General features: G+C 40.3%; 1 protein-coding gene and 1 pseudogene across 6 annotated transcripts in view; one reads left to right on the top strand and one right to left on the bottom strand.

The window, feature by feature from the left end:
- Nucleotides 1-16,219, top strand: part of DIP2B (disco interacting protein 2 homolog B) — a 226,977-nt gene that overhangs the window by 113,862 nt on the left and 96,896 nt on the right. For all 6 annotated transcript variants that reach the window (XM_023257044.2, XM_023257045.2, XM_045061779.1 and 3 more), the window contains exon 3: nucleotides 14,345-14,473. In XM_023257044.2, coding sequence (XP_023112812.1) covers nucleotides 14,345-14,473 — 129 coding nt within the window. The remainder of the gene's footprint in view (nucleotides 1-14,344; nucleotides 14,474-16,219) is intronic.
- On the bottom strand, nucleotides 4,594-9,529 carry LOC102899350 (annotated as a pseudogene).

Raw genomic sequence — 16,219 nt, forward strand, 5'->3', positions numbered from 1 at the left:
CTCAGGTCATGATCTTGCGGTTCATGAGTTCGAGCCCTGCATCAGGCTCAGAGCCTGGAGCTGCTTCGGATTCTATGTCTCCCTCTCTCTGTCTGCCCCTCCCCCACTCAGACTCTGTCTCTCTCTCTCAAAAATAAATAATAAAACATTTTTAAAAATTTTTAAAGAAATGGGCAGAAGACACAAACAGACATTTTTCCAAAGAAGACATCCACACTTGATCTTAGCCAAAAGGCGGAAAAGCGATCCAAAGAAGACATCCAGATGGCCAACAGACACATGAAAAATGCTCAATATCACTGATGATTAGGGAAGTGCAAATCAAAACTACAATGAGATATCACCTCACACTTATTAGAATGGCTAAAATCAAAACCACAAGAAACAAGTGTTGACGAGGATGTAGACATAAAAGAACCCTCTTGCACTGTTGGTAGGAATGCAGATTGGTGCAGCCATTGTGGAAAACAGGATGGAAAATAAAAAATAGAACTACCCTATGATCTAGCAACGACACTCCTGGGTATTTACCCCGAAAATACAAAAACTCTAATTCAAAGGGATATATGCACCCCTATGTTTATAGCAGCATTTTTTACAATAGCCAAATTATGGAAGCAGTCCAAGTGTCCATTGCTAGATGTACAGATAAGGAAAATGTGATACACACATGCATGCGCGCGCGCGCACACACACACACACACACAGAGGAATATTATTCAGTCATAAAAAAGAATGAAATCTTGCCATTTGCAACAACATGGATGGAGCTAGAGAGTATAATGCTAAGTGAAATAAGTCAGTCAGAGAAAGACAAATACTGTATGATTTCACTCGTATGTAGAATTTAAGAGACAAATGAGCAAAGAAAAAAAGACACACAGAAACCAAGAAACAGACTCTTACCTATAGGGACAAACTGATGGTTTCCAAAGGGGAGGTAGGTGGAGGAATTGGGGAGATAAGGGATGTGAATTAAACAGTACACTCATCATGATGAAAAAAATAAAATGATTAAAATATAAATAAGTTTATAAAGTAAAAAAAAAAAAGCTATGTTACTAGGTACACATGAAGTAAGAAATACTATGTCTTCTTTGTGAATTGTTCCTTTTATTATGAGTAACTGTCATTGTCCCTGTAGTGTTTTTTATCCTAAGGTTTTTTAAACAGTCTAAACTGTCTAGAGTTATTAGACATCTTAAGTCTCCTCCCAGACAACACAGGTACTTTAAAAATGCTTCACTACCAACTACGGTTACTCTTGATCTTATGTTTTAGTATCACATTGTTTACAGACCCCCTCAATTATCAGTTACTGTCCTATGTAGCTAACAGTACTTTATTCTTTGCCTGCTGTTTCTTCATACATCTCACTCCTTCCTCTCATTTTAATCTCCTTCTTCCTACAGTCCGTCTGGGAGTAGTTACCTACTTTAGGGAGGGTTTCTTAGTGGGGAATTCTCTGCATTTGTGCTTATCACTTGGCCCACCTGTGATCTTGGATCTATTCATATCTGTCTCAAAATGGGATTGTATGTAGGACTGGATAATCTATATCATGTAGGTTCTGTAGCAAAAAAAGAGATTACCCCTTGGAGTATTTACCGCAGATATCTTTGTAGATTTTGCAGAAAGCTTTAGTTTGATTTCTTTTAACAGCATTGAAATGCATGTTTTAAACTTACTAAATTATATTAATGTCTCGTATAGAATTAAATGAAATAAAATTTATTTTAATATTTTCTCTAAGAATTTCCTAAATCTTCCTTTTGGAAGGATAACATCTTCTGGACTCTTTCTGTTACCTTGTGAGATCTCATTAATTTAATGGCAAGAAGCTTCATTGTGAAGGTAGCTACTTGAGTGTAGTGTATAAAAGTGGTATTCTTCACTAATCTCTTTTGTTTATCTAAAAATTTAGCGAATGATTTTCTGTGTGGAATTTATTTGGAGTTGAAATTATCTTGGATTCCCTTATTTATGTATATTTTAGATTTCTTTATTCAAATGTTAAATAAATCTTTGAAATAAGATTAAAAAAATTTGACAACATAGCAGGAGAATGGAAAAATGTGCAAGAGAACACAAGGTTGAGGAAAATACTTACAAATTAAATAGAGGAGGGGCGGGGCCGCCTGGGTGGCTCAGTCGGTTGAGCGTCCGACTTCGGCTCAGATCATGATCTCACAGTCTGAGTTCAAGCCCCGTGTCGGGCTCTGTGCTGACAGCCCGGAGCCTGGAGCCTGCTTTGGATTCTGTGTCTCCCTCTCTCTCTGCCCCTCCCATGCTCATGCTCTGTCTGTCTGTCTCTCTCTCTCGAAAATAAATTAAAAAAAAAATGTTAAAAAATATAAATAAACAAACAAATAAATAGTGGAGGGACACATGGGTGGCTCAGTCAGTTGAGTGTCTGACTTCAGCTCAGGTCATTGTCTTGCGGTCCATGAGTTTGAGCCCCACATTGGGCTTGCTGCCATCAGCCTGTTAGTGCAGAGCCTGCTTGGAATCCTCTGTCTCCCTCTCTCTGCCTCTCCCCCACTTGCACTATCTCAAAAATAAATAATTGTTTTAAAAAGAAAAGAAAAGAAATTAAATAGTGGAAATTTGAGTAAGGACAATATGGGTTAATAATAAGCATGGTATAGTTCAGTGGTATCATAGGGGTTAGGTTCTAAAGTCACTATATGACAAAAATCTGATGTGTCACATGACTTAAATCTCCCAACATTGGAACCGATTGTGGTTTCTGTAGTTAAACAAAAACCAGATTTTTATATGATAAATGAAGAGCCATGTTATATGAAAAATAGGTATCTTGATAAAGGTTCAGATCGTACTCAGAGACTCAAGAATCTCTCACATTGAAAGTCATGGGAGAAATGAAGCTTTGGCAGGTTCACATCTACTCATTCTGAGCCATAGCCTCTCTGCAATGAATGGCCCAGAGATAGCACATCTTTTAATATGGAAACTACTGGGCCTGGATATAGAGCTTCTCCCACACCTCAGTTAGCAGATGTCCAGGGAGAAAGGGCTAGAAATTAACTCTTTTGGCATGGTCCAAAGAATTGACATTTGAAACCACAGGTGCTCTAACTCCTCTGTAAATTAGTCACTCTTGGCCACTCTTAGAATTGTAGGAAAATGGAAGATTTTATGTAAGGAGAAGCAATTTCCCTGGACTGATCCTGGGTCTCTTCTTTAAGTCAAAATACTTTGGATATAAGTAACTGATACTTCAGCCAGCTTTCATAGAAAAGAGTTTAATGGGGCGCCTGGGTGGCGCAGTCGGTGAAGCGTCTGACTTCAGCCAGGTCACGATCTCGCGGTCCAGGAGTTCAAGCCCCGCGTCGGGCTCTGGGCTGATGGCTCAGAGCCTGGAGCCTGTTTCCAATTCTGTGTCTCCCTCTCTCTCTGCCCCTCCCCCGTTCATGCTCTGTCTCTCTGTCCCAAAAATAAATAAATGTAGAAAAAAAAAATTAAAAAAAAAAAAAAAGAAAAGAGTTTAATGATACAGAGACAGAACCTTAGGACAGCACGTATTTACTAAGCGCATCTAGGGTTCCAAGTACTATGGAGACACCAGGAGACAGCATCAGACAAGGCTGATGAGTCTGCTTGGGACCTCCCCTGTCCTGGCTTACTCCCTCACCCTACTCAGTTTGTTCAACTAGATTGCCACAGAGAAGCCTCCTGGACCAGCCGTATCAAAAACAGTTCCCACTTCCTTTATCTGAGCTGCATTTTTAAAAAGTTCTCTCTGACTGTCCCATTGACTATGGTTTATTCATGTGTCTTACTCTCCTGCTAGACTCTTAAAGTCTTTAAAATCAGGAAAATTCTTTTTTCATTATTTTATTCTTCATGTCCTCAGCTTCTAGTATTAGGGCCTGACATATAGTATATGTTCTAGAAATGTTTGTGGAACTGAACAGAAAGGGCATTTAGAATTTCCAGTATCTCTTTTAGTAAACATCTGTGAAGATGAAAGTTGTCAAGGAATGAAAGAAATGGTTTACTGTACTGATGAGAGTGATGATCCTGTCAGCTTGTCTCCGCCCTCAGTAAATCTTTTAATTTAGACCTGCTCCAGCTCCAGGAGACTGTGCAGAGGATTTTGGTTTTCATGTGAGATTTGGCATTTCTCTTTAATTAATTTTTATTTTCAAATGAAATTAATGAATCTATTTTAAATAGTCAAATAGGACTACAAGGTTTCTAACAACAAAAACGGTCAGTGTCTTCTTCCCTAGATTCTTTCAACTCGCTTAACTCTTTCTTCTGATATTTACCTCTGTGTTTCTAAGTAACATTTTTATCACTATTTCTTGACTTTTTTTTTTTCAATTTGAGGCATTATTTATTTCCTACTATAAAAGATCAGAATCTTCCTCTCTTACATATTAGTCTCTCAACTACATAGACACCACACGCTCCCTTTTCCCCTTTACCCCTTCCTTCACATCTCCCATCTCAAACTCATTCTGAGCAGTATGCATAATATATTACTGTTGTTGTTAAACTGGCATTCAGTGCTTACATTTTTTTTTAAGGAGTTCAGTTTTTTACTGAACAGGTTACAGAAGAGGTTTAGTCAAAAAGACCAAAACTGATGTCATCATCAGACTCCTTTGATTCTTCTTTCTTTGCTTCCACTTTCTACTCCTCAGCTGGTACGGGGAGTGGGACCTCCTGCTGGTGCAGGTCCACCAGCCCCTACGTTGCAGATGAGGCTCTCCATGTTGACATTGGCCAGGGCCTTTGCAAACAAACCCAGCCCGAAAGGTTCGGCATTTACGCCGGCTGCTTTAATGAAGGCATTGATCTTCTTTGTGACAGTCACCTCATCATCGTGTAGGGTGAGGGCCAAGCAGATGCAGGCAGGGTCCAAGACGGAGGCAATGGCGCGGGTGAGTGCTGAGTGGATAGTCGCCCAATGAAGTGAGGGCCTCACCCCAGCTTGGCCTTAGCTTCCTCGGAAGACCAAGCACCTTAGCAGCAGCTGAGGAAATTCAGTGCTCAGATTATTATCATCCCATAAATATTCACAGCTAAACCATTTGCTTTACTAGGATTATGGGCTCTTTTTTTTTTTTTTTTTTTTTCTTTTTCTTAGAATTATCCATTGGTTTTATTATTACTTTTGCAGAGACAGCTCTCGGTGCTGTCTCTCTTTCTGCATGGATCTGAACTGTTATCTTGTTCTGCTGCAGGTCTTCATCATCGTTCTGGTGGCATTTTGGGAAGGAGTAGGGATAGATAGAAGTGTTCAGTCTGCCATCTTTAATCAGAGTTCTTTTTTTATTTCTATTTATTTTTTCTAGAGAGAGCGTACGCAAGCAGGGGAGAGGGGCAGAGGGAGGGAGGGAGAGAATCCTAAGCAGGCTCCACGCTCCGTGGAGCCTGATACGGGGCTCTATCCCATGACCCTGGGATCATGACCGGAGCCAAAATCAGGAGTCAGACGCCGGACACCCGACCAACTGAGTCCCCCATATGCCCCTCAGGATTCTTTATCCTAACATTTTTTTGTAAGCATTATTCAAAATTTGTACAAAGGTAATTTCTATCAAACTAAAAGATCTCTCAAAGACCTTAGTACTTCGTTTTCAGTGTTCACCAGCAAGCTGATCATACGGTCTCCAAAACAGTCTGATTCACGTGTTCAAACTGGGAGGCCTCCCTCCTTTGGGTGGGTCTGCCCTCTCGACTCTTTAAAATTGCCCTTGAAGCTCAGTAGTGGCATCTTCTTTGGGGCCCGCGTTTCTTGCTTTAGGGCACCACTACAGCTTCTATTTTTGATTCCATTGATGTAAATAGTCCATTCTGTCTTCCTGTATTTCAGATTGTTTGTGACCTTTGTGTATGTGTTTTCCTTCTTCATCCTTAGCATTTGTCCCACTGTCTTTCACTTCATTTAATTGTGTTTGTCTCTTGGCTTTAGAATAGAATCTCACCTTTTCCATGTCCCCTCCTGGTCTAGGTTTGCATATCATTTTTTCCCCGGTCCCTCACCTACTGCCCTTTTGGGGATAAGACCTATCAGTTTATGAATTCGGTTATGTGTTGACTTTCTCTAGCTTGTCCTGGTAAGACGTGACCCAGAGGTTTTTCCCAAACTTGGATTTCTTTTGTGATCACTGCTTATTTTGCTAGAGGATATTTGCTCACCAGTTCTCCTGTCTGTATACCTTACTGCGTTTGCCCACGGCTCCACGCCGCTCGCATCACCGATCGCCTTCTCTGTTCAGCCCTGCCTTTGAGATTGTGTATATGAGCGAGTTAAAATGAAGCCAAAGAAAACCTGGTATTGTGCTGTTGCTCTGAAGCCTCTGATAACCCCTCTTGAGGATAGTCTGTGACCCTATTTTTCTCTAAGTTTCTTAATGACCTTGCATAAGCATGAAAATTGTGAAAGGCACTTTTTTTTTTTTTTTGCATAACACTTGTATAGCTTAGAGATACACAAATAAGCAGGCTTCTCAGATTAACATTTAACCACGTGCTTTAAAAAAATTGGTATCTTTCCATTTTTGTCTGTTTTTCCCAGCCACTCGCTATCACTGATGGAGCTGAAGAGACATATAAGATCTTAATTATTTATTTCAGCCAAAATTTGGGGTACCTACACTATGAGACCCAGAGCCAATTACTGCAGGAGATACAAAATGAATTAAGACCAGACTGTGACCTCGAGTTATTTATGCTGTAGTAGGAGAGATAAGACAGGTATACAAATGAGGCTTATAAAAGATACAGTAAAATTAACATTGTAAGGGAGTTCTAAACAACGTACTGTGAAAATTCAAAAGGACGTGAACTTAAAACCACCTATTGCGGGGCGCCTGGCTGGCTTGGTCGGTTAAGCGTCCGACTTCGGCTCAGGTCATGATCTCACGGTCCGTGAGTTCAAGCCCCACGTTGGGCTCTGTGCTGACTGCTCAGAGCCCGGAGCCTGTTTCAGATTCTGTGTCTCCCTCTCTCTCTGCCCCTCCCCCGTTCATGCTCTGTCTCTCTCTGTCTCAAAAATAAATAAACGTTAAAAAAAAAATTTAAAAAAAACCCACCTATTGAAATCAGGAAGGGCATTTTGGAATGCTACAGAACATTTCCAACTGTATAAATATTAAGTAGGCAGCATGCCTCTTTGTGTGTGTGGGTGTGGAGGGGCACGGGTGGGATCTATCTTACCTGTGCCATTTTGATTTAAAAGTTCCTTCCCGAATGAGGGTCACATCCTAATGGAAAGAACTTGGAATTTTTTATTCCAGTCCCAGTGCTGCTGTTTCATTTGCTAGGTTTGATAGTATTAGAGTCTGGAGTGGACACACATTGCAGTCATATCTGTTCCCCGTCCCTTATCGGAAGGAAGTCCACTGTCTTCGCCTGGGGGCTTCTCTGAATTGTTCAAGGACCCCGCGGGAGGTGGCTAGTGCAGGAGAGGTAGTCAGGACCGCTTCCACCCTCCAAAGGGAAGAGCCCATACGTAGTCTGCTGCTGCTTTTCAGCGCCTCATGGGGTTCTTTTAAACGCTGGTCCTCACCTTGTGACCAGTGATACTGACCCACTGCTAAGCATGCTTCGGTGGAGGAGCTTGTCTCTGCTCAGCTCAGCCAAGAACCCCCAGCTGACCTCTCAGGACAGAGCTCTTGGTATTGTGCTCTTTCAGCTCCGTGCTCAACCATTCTCTTCGTGCCAGGTGGCCCAGGAAGCTCTGGGGCAGAATCTTTTCAGACACCTGCCACTTCACAGACCCAGAACCCCTAACCCCCCTTTCTCCAAGAATCCACCCCTAGGAATCAGGCAGGTGACCCCTTTTCCAGACTCCAGATGCAAACACTCATTCTTTCCTCCCTTTCCCCATGCAGTGAGGTTTATCACTCATCCTTGTAAGGCAGGCTGAGGGTACTTTTGCTCTAAAGGGAAGATTTCCCAAGTGATTCAAGGTGATTATTGGCATTCTCTCAGTATAGAAAAATGAATTTAATCTGTGATGGGTGTTCTGCTTCCTTAATGGTGTCTATCAGATAATGTTATTGTGAAGCTAAAATGAGATGGTGTTATGAAAGTTTAAAGAGCTGTAGAAACGTTATTATCATTGTTATGCTATCATTTCCCGTTTAAATCCCTTCAAAGAGTGACCTGACCCAGCTTTTCTTCCAGCCTCGGTTTGTATTGCTCCATCTCTTTCACTGTGCCTACCAGTCTTTCTTACTCTTGTCAAGGTTTTTCTCCCTCACTGGACTTCTGCAAATACCATGCTTTTGTAGAAAGTGTCTTTTTCTTCTCTCTGCGTACCGAAAGCCTACATCACTGTCTCCTCTTAACAGACCTTCCCTGAAAATGTAATACAAACTAAATTGCGCATGCTTTGGGGTTAGAAAGCCCAAAGGTTTTTTTCCTTCTCAGTACATAACGCAGTGTAAAAGATATACGTGAATTGGTGATCACTTATTTAATTTTTCTCTGAACACCAGCACCAAGAGTGAACATGCTCTGTTTACTCTAAAAAGTAGCGTTATTATGTTATTTGGTTCTCAGAGCACATCGTGCTCTACTATGTTACTCTTACAGGTGAGAATATCTGTTAAATCATAGGCAGAGTTGAAAGATAAGAAGCTGAGATTGGCTTTCTTCCATCTTTCTGAATGGAAATTTTGCATGCCTTCTTTTTCAAGTTATCACTGTTAGTGACTCTGTTCAAACAATGGCATCATGGAAGACTTTCTTTGCCAAAGAACAATAAATTATGTGTTGATCATTGAGAAGGAAGGCTTTGTGTTGTAGAAGAAATTAAAATCTGTGGTTTTTCTGAAATTTATTAAATCTAAATCATCACTGTTTAAACATAATGGCGACCCCTAGTGGATATGCTGTACAACTGACCAAAATATCAGGAACCCTCAAACTGATAGTCATTGTGTAGTAATCAGAGAGTAATCTTTTTCTTTGAATGTCAAGTATGTTTCATACTTGAATTTAGGAATTTTGACAAAGACTTGATTTGTGAGGTCCACAGCTCTTGTTCCCTCACTTATCTGTATTTACTGTTTTTTTTAATTACTTTGATTTATACCTAACTCTGTTAACAAAAGAATGAAATGGTAAAGAACTACAGGGTGCCTCATTCAAGCTACTTCTGGGATTTTATGTCCTATTTGATCCTTATAAGCGTATATAAGTAGTTTTTACATACACACTTGTAATCACATTATGGGCATAGTATTTTGTGTTCTTTTATCACTTGACATGATTTCATTTAGACTATCTCACATGTCTGCAGTCAGCATATTTTTAATTTTTTTTGTGATGTGTAATATCTTATTATGTTGATACATGTAATGCATTCTATCTTTGCTTTTAGTTTCTTACTGTGATAGTGAAACTGTGCACATCTTATTCAAAATCTAGAAATCTCTATTTTCAGGCCCCAGGTAATTCCTGAGATCTGTTGGAGTGTGAAACCCTGGCCAGGGAATGATTCACCTTTAAGCAGCATCTTGCCTGCCCCACTGACATTGGACATGTTGTCAAATAATGCCCTGCTGTGCTCTCATGTTCCCTGACCGCACCCGCCCCCCCCTTCACTTTGAGGAGACCTGAGGTACATTGTTCCGTATCCCTTCCATGACAAATTGTTGCCCTGGCAAGTAAGCTAAGGTGGGAATAGACTTCCAAAATTATTTTAATCCAGCCAGGACATAGTGTCTTCCCTCTCCCAAATATGTATTGACTTGTCAGTTACTTTTGGGAAAGGAGACATGATTTTCCAATTAAAAGATTGGAAAATCCTGCTGGTAGAGTCATAATTTATCTAAAAAGCTGAAAGCTGAATATTAATTTTAACTTATTTTGGTCAGAATCTATTCAATGGGGTATGATCTTTGAGTTAAGAAGATCCCATATGATTTTAATTTTCTTCTTTATACTTAACTATTTTCTTGATGTTCTATAATGAACATATATTATTTTTATATTCTGAAAAAGGTGAGTTTTCTAAATTATAGCATCCCAGTAAACCCTATAGAAAAATATATAAAACATTCAGAATCTCATCCCCTAGAGGTCATTGCTGTTAACATTTTACTATATTTGCTTCCAGTTTTTTCAATGCACGTGTAAAATATATTTATAAATATTATATTTTAAAAAACAAGTTCCAGTACATGGGAATACAACTTTATAAAATTCATACAGATTGGAGGGTATTATTTACAATCAAAAGGATTATCTACAGGGGCGCCTGCCTGGCTCAGTCAGAAGAGCATGCTACTCTTAAAATTTTTTTTTTTTCAACGTTTATTTATTTTTGGGACAGAGAGAGAGCATGAACGGGGGAGGGGCAGAGAGAGAGGGAGACACAGAATCAGAAACAGGCTCCAGGCTCCGAGCCATCAGCCCAGAGCCCGACGCGGGGCTCGAACTCACGGACCGCGAGATCGTGACCTGGCTGAAGTCGGACACTTAACCGACTGCGCCACCCAGGCGCCCCAGAGCATGCTACTCTTAATCTCAGGGTGGTGAGTGTGAGCCCCACATTGGATGTAGAGATTACCTAAGGAAAAAAAAAAGGATTATTTACAGTTTCATTATTAAGCTCCCCTGTTATACTTAAAGAAATTCAATTCCTAAGAATTCATTTTATTTGGGGGCGCCTGGGTGGCTCAGTCGGTTGAGCATCCGACTTCGGCTTAGGTCACGATCTCGCGGTCCGTGAGTTCGAGCCTCGCTTCGGGCTCTGGGCTGATGGCTCGGAGCCTGGAGCCTGCTTCGGATTCTGTGTCTCCCTCTCTCTCTGCCCCTCCCCCGTTCATGCTCTGTCTCTCTCTGTCTCAAAAATAAATAAAAAACGTTAAAAAAAATTAAAAAAAAAAAGAATTCATTTTATTTGTTTTTTTCTTTTCTTTCTTTCTTTCTTTCTTTCTTTCTTTCTTTCTTTCTTTCTTTCTTTCTTTCTTTCTTTTTTTTTTTATAACTTCTCTTGAACTTGAAGCCAGGTATATTGCACATTTGAGCCAAGGTTCTGTCAGAAATCCATGTTTTTGCAGCATTGTGCTTTGTGGGCACTTGAGGAATGCTCACTGAATAAACTTGCCAGGCATTTACTGAAACTGCATATTGACCTTCTGGTTCCATTTCTGACAAGCTACAACAAAATGATTGTCTTGCTTTTAGGCCCAAAAAGGACCTGGTCTGCTTGGATGACTAAATTCCTGAAAGAACTGAGATAAACAGTGCAGAGCATCATAGTAATGTTGCTTGGTGAATAGAGTGTTGTGAGGCCTGTTTTGTGTGGGGTTTTTTGGTTTTGTTTTGTTTTATTTTTTTTGCTTGTTTTGTTTTTTGTACCAGCTCAGTAGATCGCTTGCTAAATGTCATCTGACTGTCAGTTTCATCAGATGTCTGTATTTTTGTTACATTTCCTTGTGATTTGATCTCTGATAACGCCTAGATAATCCTGAGTGGAAATGTTCATTCTCTTTAATTTTTCCTCAAATGTATCAACTCCTTGTTCCCCTATCACTGGTCTGTCATTTTTTTTGAAACAATTTTTATTTTTAACCTATCTTATCTTCTTTCTCCTAATTAATTACATTGAAAAATACAAAGTAAAAGCAGGAGAGGATGATAAAAAAATACATAAACCTTTGGCCCATCCTTTGTGAAATGAGAATCCATGCTCATTCTTTTCATCTTTTGGATCATTAGCTGTCTAATTCAGAAGCCCTGTGTTTCAGAGCAGGGTGGTTTGGTCAGTCCTAGAAGATCTATTTATTTAATTTAAAAAATAATCCATGATGGGTAATTCAAATATATATTTACTGTGACACCTTGCCCCCCAAAGTAATACAAAGCTAGTGTTTTAAGCATAGTACTCTATAAGTCAAACCAATTTCTCTGTGCATACTTACAGGCAAAGTAGCTCATGGGTACTAATCTGATTTCCTTTCTCTGTAGATCATGTGACAATGCAAATAAGAATAGCCCTTTTATCTTTTTTGTTCTCTATTTAACGTTAATTGGACTATGTTTCAAATTATTTCTCTGATGAATGGCTGAAAACTTAATTTGGAGGGACTTTTTGCAGAATCATGTACGTGAAAGCAAGTGATTTTTTTTTTTAATTTGAATCCGAGTTAGTTAACATATAGTATAATAATGATTTCAGGAGTAGAATTTAGTGATTCATCACTTACATATAACACCCAGTGCTCATCCAGCAAGTGCCCTCATTAATGCCCATCATCCATTTAACCCATCCCCCCACCCAAAACCCTGCCAGCAACCCTCAGTTTGTTCTCTGTATTTAAGCATCTCTTATGGTTGACAAGTGATTTTTTTTTTTTTAAAGAACTATTATCTAGCTGCTGACTATACCTCCTGAAGCATTTAGATGTTCCTAAACTACATTATTAATTCTGATTGCTTTCCTCCTAACAGTCTTGGGAGAATTTTCATAACCTTTTCTTTCCCTTTCCTTCCTTCCTTCCTTCCTTCCTTCCTTCCTTCCTTCCTTCCTTCCTTCCCCATAATCTTTTCTGATTGAGAACCAGTGGAGTTAGACAGATCTGGGTTTGAATTCTGCCTCTTGCCATTCCCTGCCTCTGTGTGGCTGCATAAAATAATCCATGTCTCTGATTCCTTTTCTATAATAAGTTGAAAGTGTTACTGCTGACTTTGTAGGATTGTTGTGAGGAGTAAATAACATATGAAAACTTCTGTATGCACAGTGCCTAGCAAAAACAAACCTTTAAATGTTAGCTTTTATTATAGGCTGGGAGTTGGTAAGCTTTTTCTATAAAGGGCCAGATAGTAGATATTTTACACTTTGAGGGCCATCAGTCTCTAATTACTCCGTGTACCTTTACAGTGTGAAAGCATCTACAAGGCAGTATGTAAACAGATGGGCATGGCTATGTTCTGATAAAACTGCTTATAAACAGACATGGGCTATAGTTTGTTGATTCTTTATATACTAAGAGATGAAGCAAGGTGTGAAAATACTAAGAACTCAGTATAGCTCTTCTGTGAAATGGATTATCAAAAGAATTTAGGTTGATTTAAAACTTCAGTTTACAATCCCAGGCATTACATTTCAAAAAATTTTTTTAACATTTATACATTTTTGAGATACAGAGAGAGACAAAGTGCAAGCAGGGGTGAGGCAGAGAGAGGGAGACACAGAATCTGAAGCAGGCTTCGGGCTCTGAGCTGTCAGCACAGAGCCCGACGCAGGGCTCGAAGTCATGAACCCCACCAGATCATGACCTAAGTCAGATGCTTAACTGACTGAGCCACCCAGGTGCCCCCAGACATTATATTTCAAAATATCAGTGTTAAAATAGGTTCTGCTCTGTTAATATATTTTATATTAAAAATTTCAGCTTCCAGGAACCATTAAAAATAAACATTTCTAGATCCATAAAAGCACTTTAGTGGAGAGCATTCTAAAATATATTCTTCTTGCCTTCTTAAAAACAGTATATGAGGTGCACCTGAGTGGCTCAGTTGGTTAAGCGTCCAACTCTTGGTTTCAGCTCGTGGTTTGTGGGACTGAACTTAAAGTGTTTCTCTTCTGATTATTTTACCTGTTTATTTCCCACTTCCCCATATTCTTGATAAGATAGTGAATGTTGATAGGACAGAGAATGGGATTAGGCCAGGTACTGGAAAGGGGCAAGTTCAGTGGTGATTCTAGTTGAAAGAGGTTGACTCAAAAAGCTGTGTTTGCATAATAAGCACTATAGTTTTGCTTAAATGACATGTTTATTTGGAGTAACTTATAGTGAAGAGGCTAAAGGTCCCCAAGCTATTCTTTGTACCATTATGCAGGATTAGGGGGTCATATACACCCCTCCATCCCCCCCCCCCACACCCTCAATTCTTAAACTCTTTGGGGGTGCCTGGGTGGCTCAGTCAGTTAACTGTCCAGTTTTGGCTCAGGTCATGATTTCACTGTTCACAAGTTCGAGCTCCACATCAGGTTCTGTGCTGACATCTCAGAGCCTGGAGCCTGCTTTGGATTCTGTGCCTCCTTTTCTCTCTGCCCCTCCCCTGCTCAAGCTGTCTCTCAGAAAATAATAAACATTAAAAAAAAATTCTTCTGGAGTGGCCTTTTCACTTTCTCTCCTATTTTCCTATTTCTCTCCTATCATCTGTTGACAATTATGACTCTAAGATTATATTTTTTAGCCTGGATGTCTTTTTAGGTATGTATAGTGAAGCTCTCTAATGGGGTAATAGTACCTGCCTCAGAGTGTTGTGAGAATGCCATAAAGTGCTCAGAAAACTTTAGCTACTATTGTTATCAGATAACCATATTCCAAATTTCCTTTTTTAGAAACTGAGTCAGCAGTACAGAAAGAACATAGAAACCAGACACCTGCTCCATCCGCAGCTCAAACTTCTGCTCCTTCTAAGTACCACCGAACGCGATCTGGGGGAGCCAGGGATGAACGATACCGATCAGGTGAGAAAGAACTGAAATTTACCAGCAGAATAGTTTTTAGTGACTGTAGTATGAACTCTGTATCCTGAAAGCTTTTAATGTTTGTTTGTTTGTTTCCCTTGAAGGGCCAAGCAAGTCTATATTAATTCATTCATCAGTCATTATCTATTATGTGCCAGGTGTGATAGATACTCAATATTTGTTGGGGCTACAGCCCCAAATATGACGTTTCTGCACTCAAGGTCAGAAGGGGAGCCAGACAAGTACAAAGGCAACATGAGTACGTAAATAAGAAAGTAGAGGGCTAGGGTCACATGAGGTGGTACTGAGAGAGCTCAGTGGACTCTGTTGGAAGTGGCCTCTGTGTTTGCCAGAGCTATGGATCAGTCTTTTTACTAATGGAACTGGAACAGAAACTCACAATGAAATTTCAAATTAGTAAACTCTTAAACTTTATTTCTTCTGACCCAAAAGGTACCCATGAGATGGGAAAAGGCAACATGCTGTGGCCGGGAGTGGGAACATGCCCCTGCAATATCATGGCCAGGACCGATGAGCAGAGGAACAAATCATAAGACACTCAGGAGGACCGGTGGCATGGCAAGCCCGTCCCATGCCCACCTACTGTCCACTGTGCTAAGACAATCTCTGCAACACATTTACTGTCTTCAGAAGTAACAGAATTGGGGTGCCTGGGTGGCTTAGTTCAGCATCCAACTTCAGCTCAGGTCATGATTCACGGCTCATGAGTTCAAGCCCCACATTGGGCTCTGCACTCACAGCCTGGAGTCTGCTTCAGATTCTGTGTCTCCCTCTCTCTCTCTGCCTTTTCCCTGCTCATGCTCTGTCTCTCTCTCAAAAATAAATAGACACTTAAAAAAAATTTTTTTTAAAGAAGTAGTGGAATTAAGTCACCAAACTAATTGCAGTGTTCTTTTACTTTCTTCAGATTTTTGACTCCTGTACCAGCTAACCTTTTAACCTTTTCTTGAATTAGAAAACAGGGTGAGGGGCACCTGGGTGGCTCAGTCAGTTAAGTGTCCAACTCTTGATTTCGGCTCACGTCATGATCCCAGGGTTGGTCGTGGATCAAGCCCCTCATTGTCTTCAGTGTGGAGCCTGCCTGGGATCCTCTGTCTCTCTCCTTCTGCCCTGTCCCCCGCTCGTGAGCATGCATGCTCTCTCTCAAAAATAAATAAATTAAGAAATTTAAAAAAAGCAGGGTGTATATCATATCCTTTCAGAAACTGATTTAGAGAAAATAAGGAAAAGGACATGGTTGCCGACCTGTGTCAGACATTTTGGGAGCTGATTTTATTAGATAGCTATTTTTATACACTGAAAGGAAGGAATGAGAAGTGTTACATAAAAAAAAAAATAAAAGTAGAGGTTAGGGGCCCCTGGGTGGCTCAGCCGGTTGAGCATCCGACTCTTGATATCAGCTCAGGTCATGATCCCAGGGTTGTGGGATCAAGCCCCACGTTAGGCTACTCACTGAGCTTGGAGGCTGCTTGGAATTCTCTCCCTTCCTCTGCCCCTCTCCCCTGCTCAAGAGCACCCTCTCTCCCTCTCTCTTAAGAAAAAAAAAAAGAGGTTACATGCCACCCCAGAATTTTCCCTTATACCTAACCTGGTCTTGATCGATCAGAGGAGGCTTTCTCAGAGAGTGAGACATCTAAACTGTGTCACGGCAGACAGACTGGGGGAAATAGCATCAGATAGTAGACCTGAAAGGAGCTCATTATGGAACGTAGAATGCAAGAACCC

Source organism: Felis catus, chromosome B4 (assembly GCF_018350175.1).
Source record: "Felis catus isolate Fca126 chromosome B4, F.catus_Fca126_mat1.0, whole genome shotgun sequence".
Lineage (NCBI taxonomy): Eukaryota > Metazoa > Chordata > Mammalia > Carnivora > Felidae > Felis > Felis catus.